The sequence below is a fragment of the Triticum urartu genome, chromosome 7 (genome assembly GCF_003073215.2).
Source record: "Triticum urartu cultivar G1812 chromosome 7, Tu2.1, whole genome shotgun sequence".
NCBI classification, from domain to species: domain Eukaryota; kingdom Viridiplantae; phylum Streptophyta; class Magnoliopsida; order Poales; family Poaceae; genus Triticum; species Triticum urartu.
Genome location: NC_053028.1, coordinates 57,344,372 through 57,350,317, shown reverse-complemented (window position 1 = coordinate 57,350,317; position 5,946 = coordinate 57,344,372). Strand labels below are relative to the sequence as shown.

At 44.6% G+C, this 5,946-nt stretch overlaps 1 protein-coding gene across 1 annotated transcript; it reads right to left on the bottom strand.

Moving 5' to 3' along the window:
- Positions 1-4,042: 4,042 nt before the first annotated feature.
- Positions 4,043-4,861, bottom strand: LOC125522796 (early nodulin-93-like). Its single transcript, XM_048687828.1, has 3 exons — positions 4,702-4,861; positions 4,540-4,601; positions 4,043-4,461 (listed from the first exon to the last, which is right to left on the bottom strand). Exons 1-3 carry the CDS (start codon positions 4,772-4,774, stop codon positions 4,228-4,230), a joined length of 369 nt encoding a protein of 122 aa, XP_048543785.1. The 5' UTR covers positions 4,775-4,861; the 3' UTR covers positions 4,043-4,227.
- Between the last annotated feature and the right edge of the window lie 1,085 nt (positions 4,862-5,946).

The window sequence follows — 5,946 nt, the reverse complement described above, 5'->3', positions numbered from 1 at the left end:
TTATTTCTGAGTAGTTTTTTCTTTTCTGCTATATTTATTTTCTTCTATTTATTTCTGAGTAGTTTTTTTATATAGTTTTTTCTTTTCAGCTATAGTTTTTTTTTCTGCTATTTTTTTTCTGCTATTTTTTCTTTTCTGCAAAACTTGATGGTCAAAGTCTGGAGTTATAACCAAAGTTTAAAAAAAAGAAATGCCGACGTGCAATTAGTTTTTGCCATAACAGAAGAAGTCCGGAGTTGTAATAAGTTATTAAAAATAAAAAAGAATTGCAATGCTCGTTAATTTGCTTCAAGCCTTTCGGAATAGTGTAAACTGCACTGCACGTAGCTCCGTGCAATCTACTATATTCCTGAAGGCTTGAAGCTAAGCAACGTGAGCATTGAGCCTCTTCTTCATCGTCTCTGCACTCAGGGCTTATAAACCGCTCCTAGTCCCTCTCTCTTGGCGAGGTGGGACTAAAAACAGCTTGCCATAACCTCATTAGTACCGGTTCGTGGTACGAACCGGCACTAAATGGTGACGGTGGGGCCATAGCCTGACCGTAGGCTGACACAGCCTCTTTAGTACCGGTTCATGGCATGAACCGGTACTAAAGGTTCGCCACTAACCGGTGCTATTGATCGCCGCCACGAACCGGTGCTATTGTACACATTAGTGCCGGCTGAAATTCAAACCGGCACTATTGTGCTTCACGTTTGATCCTTTTTCTACTAGTGTTATGTGCAATAAGCAAGGACGCATCGACAACAAGTACCTTTGATCCGCGTAAATGCTACCATGCACTATGTAATTCTGTATTATGGGAAACACCATATGCAAATCGAATGTGTTTGCTTATGCTTTAGCTAAGCAATTGGTTTTAATACACTTGTCAGTGAGCTTTTTAGTTGTGGGCATTGTTTTTTTTACTCTTGCTGTGTGTTGACCGTATCTCAACGATAACTTTATTCCTAAATTGTTGTAGATGCACTTATGCCTTTTCTATGTCATTTGCTTCTTAACATGTCGATTTGTGTAATCATATATACATTGAAGCAAACCCATAGTTATGTATTGGGTTTAAACCCACAATTATGTATTGGGTTTAAATTGGTTTGGGTGGAAAAAAATAGAGGGTTTAGTTTTGGTTGGGCTGAAAATGGCATTAAACGGGTATTGATTCAAGTATGGTTTTGAGAGATACATGTACGAGTATGGTTTAAGTATGAAACCATTCTCAGATTTAGTTGCTATATGTTTCAGAATGAAAGTCTAGGCCGTGGTGGTGGAGATGAATTTTCAACAAAGGGGTGGAAAAGTTGGAATAATGTAAAGAGATTGGATATTCATGTCGGGGGTCCTTCAAGTACTCATAATCAGAACATGAGAGATGGGATGATCTAATGAACCAGAAGCAATCCATTGGAGTTGTCTTTGACAGAAAACAAAGAAATCCAATATAGAGTACCAAACTCGGCTAATTGCGTCAATAGATATTGCAAGGTTGCTTCTTGTTTTGAGCTTGCCATTTCGAGGTCATGATGAAAGCGAGTCTTCTTTGAGGAAGGGGAATTTTCTAACTTTTTATGAGTGGTATGTTGCACGTTGTCCTGATGTGGCTGATGTTGCTTTGAGGAATGCTCCTCAGAATTTAAAGTTAGTTTCTTCTACTACCTAGAAAGATATTGTGAAAGCTTGTGCTATAGAAACTGTGAAGGCAATCATAGAAGATCTGGGAGATGAATACTTTGCTATATTGGTTGATGAATCTCGTGATGTATCTCACAAGGAACAAATGGCTCTTGCTACAAGATACGTTGACAATTGGGGATTTTCAGTGGAGCGTGTTATTGGCCTTTCTCATGTTACTCAAACAACTTCTCTTGCTCTCTAACAAGCTATTTATGCAGTGCTTAAAAAACATAACCTTAGCCCTTCTTGAATTATTGGCCAAGGCTATGATGGAGCTAGTAATATGCAAGGGCATTTGAATGGTTTGAAAACTTTAGTAACGGGAGATTCTAGGTCTGCTCATAGCATTCATTGTTTTGCTCATCAACTTCAGCTAACACTAGTTGCAGTTGTAAAAAACCATGAAGATGTGGTATGGCTTTTTGAGTGGATGAGTGTTCTTCTCTCCACAGTGGGAAATTCTTTTAAGAACAGAGATATTCTTAGAGAGAAATAAGCAAAAAGAGTCCAGACGACACTGCAGAATGGAGAACTTGAAACTGGTAGAGGTTTGAATCAAGAACTTGGACTTAAACGAGCTGGGGATACTCGTTGGGGCTCTCATTTCGGCTCTCTCTTGAATATGATTGTTATGTCCCCCTCGGTAATTGAAGTTGTTGATGATAATGCACAAAACGCCAGGAAAGCTCTTGATAGGATTAAAGCAAAAGGTGTTCTGGATGCTATTCAAACATCTGACTTTGTTTTCATGATGCACTTGATGAAGGCTATACTTGGGATTACTAATTATCTAAGTGTTGCTTTGCAAAGGAAGGATCAAGACATTGTGAATGCCGTGTCATATACTCACACAACCAAAAGAAGGCTACATGACATGAGAAACCAACATTGGGAAGGTATGATTAAAAAGGTTACTGATTTTTGCATTGAACAAGATATTGAACTTTTTCACATGGATGCTATGCATATACCCCGAGGATCGAAATCAAAGCGGAAGGCTCAGACTGATGGCATATCAAATAAGACTTGCTACCAAAGTCTGATGTACACCGTTATTGATATGTTACGTGTAGAGATTGATGACCGCTTTAGTGAAAGCAGCACAACCTTGCTTCTTGAGATGGCTTCTTTGGATCCTTCTGATTCGTTTGCTAATTTTGACAAAGAAAAAGTGTTAGCAATGGCTCGTTTGTATCCAGAAGATTTTGGGAGTGAAAGCAAGATTGAAGATCTTAGTGTCCAACTTGATAACTTCCTTGAAAATGTTCATGATGATTCAAGACTCCAATTTGAAAGGGGTTAGTGATCTTTGCAGAAAACTCGTTGAGACAAAGAAGTACAATACCTTTCCTCTAGTATTCTTTTTGGTAAAGCTAGCATTGATCTTGCCGGTGGTGACGGCAACAGTTGAGAGAGCATTTTCCACAATGAAATATATCAAGTCTGATTGGCGCAATAGAATAGGTGATGATTTCTTGTACCATTGTCTCATAACTTATGTTGAAACTGATGTATTCTAGTCTATTAGTACTGATGCTATTATGCATATACATGTCAATGTATGCATCGCCACAAAGCACTACTGCCATAGACGGTTTGTAATAAAGTATGATGTTTTTATTCCTGTTTATGATCTAATTTTTTTTTATTAGTGAAGCTTGACATCACATGGTTTTGATCCTGGCACCACCACTGGTTTAACGTGCAATTAATATCATACCAAATATTGCACTAATCACATAATTAATATATAAATAATATCATACCTAATATCTGTGTGTAATTAATATATTGCCTAACTATTAACGTGTGTTGCATATGCGCATTACTAGTCAGATAAGTCGTCGCTTCTCAGCTGGCTGAACATCATAATCAGATAAGTGTTTGCAGTTTATTGCACACTACTAATGGATCTATTATAGTCTAATTAGTGGAAGGAGGTGTTCTTGAGGTGGTCAGGTGCGTCATCGAAGGAGTGCTTCCTGGCCATGGAGAGGATGGTCTTATCGGCGACGATGAAGTAGGCCATCCCGGCGACGGTGGATATGATGAGGGCCTGCCCGGTCGGGTTGAGGTGCGCCCTGGTGGCCCACGGCAACATCCTCACGCTCGCCAGCTGAAGTTAATAGGGATCACGTACATTCATGAGACATGCTATGAACTCTGGAGGGATTTCCTCGAAGAGCTGAATGGCTAGCTGGATACTTACGGTAGTGACGGTGGCGATTGCCGCGGCCTTGGCTCCGGCCATGGCAGCCTCTGCAGTTTCGGATTAACATGTGGGGCCACCTGAATTCTCTGCTGTAAGTCACGGCCTCACTGCTAGCTCAGTTTCCATCTTCGTCGAGATATGAAGTCTGTCGTACACGGCTTATCTGAAACCAGGATCGAGCCCTCAGTTTTATTCAGTACACAGATGTAAAGCATGTGCATACATAATACATTCCGGCGCAGCAGTTTCTTGCGTTGGGACACTGACAAGGATGCATACATTTTTTCTAGAATACGCGCAACGGACAAGCGCGTGCTATCATACATTAGCAGGATAATACTAGCTCAAGGCCTGAAGAATGCCGGCGGACGGGGACGAGTTGCGGCGGCGGCGCCATGGAAGGAGGTGTCCTTGAGGTGGTCCGGGGCGCTCTCGTACGAGTGCTTCCTTGCCGGCGAGAGGATAGTCTTGTCGGCGGCGACGAAGTAGGCCATCCCGGCGACGGTGCAAACAATGAGCGCCTGGCCGGTGGGGTTCAGGTTCGCCTTGGCCCACGGCAGCATCCGCACGCTCGCCAGCTGCACGATAAACAGTTCAGTCATGAAAACCAGACCAACGTGCATGAAAATCAACAAATCCCGGACGGAGGAGCTCACCGTTGGGACCGCAGACGCGACCGTGGCGATGGCCGCCGCCTTTGCTCCGGCGAGCGTCGCCTCTGGAAAAGATTTAAGAAAAAGAAATGCATTGCTAGTGTCAGACTATCAGTACACAACTTGGCTGAACTGAACTCTGAAGAAGTGGATCCTGGTTACTACCTCTGGAGCAGCGTCTGGCGAGGGCGAGCTTGTTCTCGAGGTGGGCGCGGGTGACGGTGGCCGTCGACGACATCCTCGCCGTGATCTTGTGCAGAAACGGCTCAGTACAAAGGGTGCGATCAAGTGAGATGAGATGGGCTGGTTGGCTGGCTGACTGTTGCTTGATGCTTCCAGGACGAGGAGTTGATCCGGGTATTTATAGCGAGCAAAAAGGTGGCGGCCACGCACGGTTTTGGGTGCAAACCGTGGGTACTCGTTTGGACTTGGAGTGCAGAACTGAGTTGGTGGGCAGAGCACGCTTTCCGGTAGCGGCATCCAAAACTGTGGTATGGGAATCCACAGGATTGGACGATGTTTGTTTGTTGCTCCCTCCCTCGTCTTTCTTTCTTTACCCACCAAACTAAAGCTAGCAAGAAAAGGGAGATCTCGATCCATTTAAAGTTAGGCACCACAGTGCTGATCTGATCACAATACATAGATAATTTTGCTACACGAGGCGTTTGTCCTTTGTGTAAGATAAAAGAAACGAAACAGAGCAGAGCAGAGCAGGTGCCGTCGGTTTCGCTCCTACGAGCATCTACAACCCGGCACCTCAAACCCGTTTCATATGTTTGGACAGACCATCCGGTCTTTGTCTGGTCATGATTTTTATCCAGACGGATCCCTCAAACGGTCGTCAAACGTCTGGGCTAACCGGCACCTCATATCCAGACCAAATATGGGGGGATACGGGGCGCCCTACGTCCGCAACGTCAGACCCGGCCCACGCCGGCTTACCCGACTTCACAAAAATTCCTCCCTATCCACTCGCCGGGCCAAACCCTAGCCACTTCACTCACCTATTCTCCACTCCCCTCCGCCATCCAAGCTCGTCTCCGGTATGACGGGCAGCAGATCCAAGTCCTTCACTTCCAAATCCGTCGACCTCGACCTTATCGCACGCGGCCTCGAGGAGGAGATAACCGTCCGGCTTGCGTTCCGCTGCGCCTGAGGGGATGCCCGTGCACGACTGTGCTCGGACTCCATCTATCGAGAATCCATTACGTCCACCCAAATGACGCATGGATCCGGTGCTAGGCCAGCCGTAGCTGCCTCGCCAGAGGCTGTGCGGTCCGTCTGGCGTCCAAACGCGTTGGCGGACGTGCAATCTCTCCGTTGGTGCCAGTGGCGGATCCAGGATTTGAAGTTACCCGGGGCGGACTTTTAGAGAAAACATAATTTTGAAGCTACGGTGCAATGAGAGAA

Excerpts from the sequence above, each read along its gene's own strand:
- LOC125522796 (XM_048687828.1), bottom strand. The coding sequence starts at position 4,774 with ATGTCGTCGACGGCCACCGTCACCCGCGCCCACCTCGAGAACAAGCTC. Across the intron at positions 4,602-4,701 it reads CGCCAGACGCTGCTCCAGAG|AGGCGACGCTCGCCGGAGCA; the intron begins GTAGTAACCAGG and ends AATCTTTTCCAG. Across the intron at positions 4,462-4,539 it reads TCGCGTCTGCGGTCCCAACG|CTGGCGAGCGTGCGGATGCT; the intron begins GTGAGCTCCTCC and ends TTTATCGTGCAG.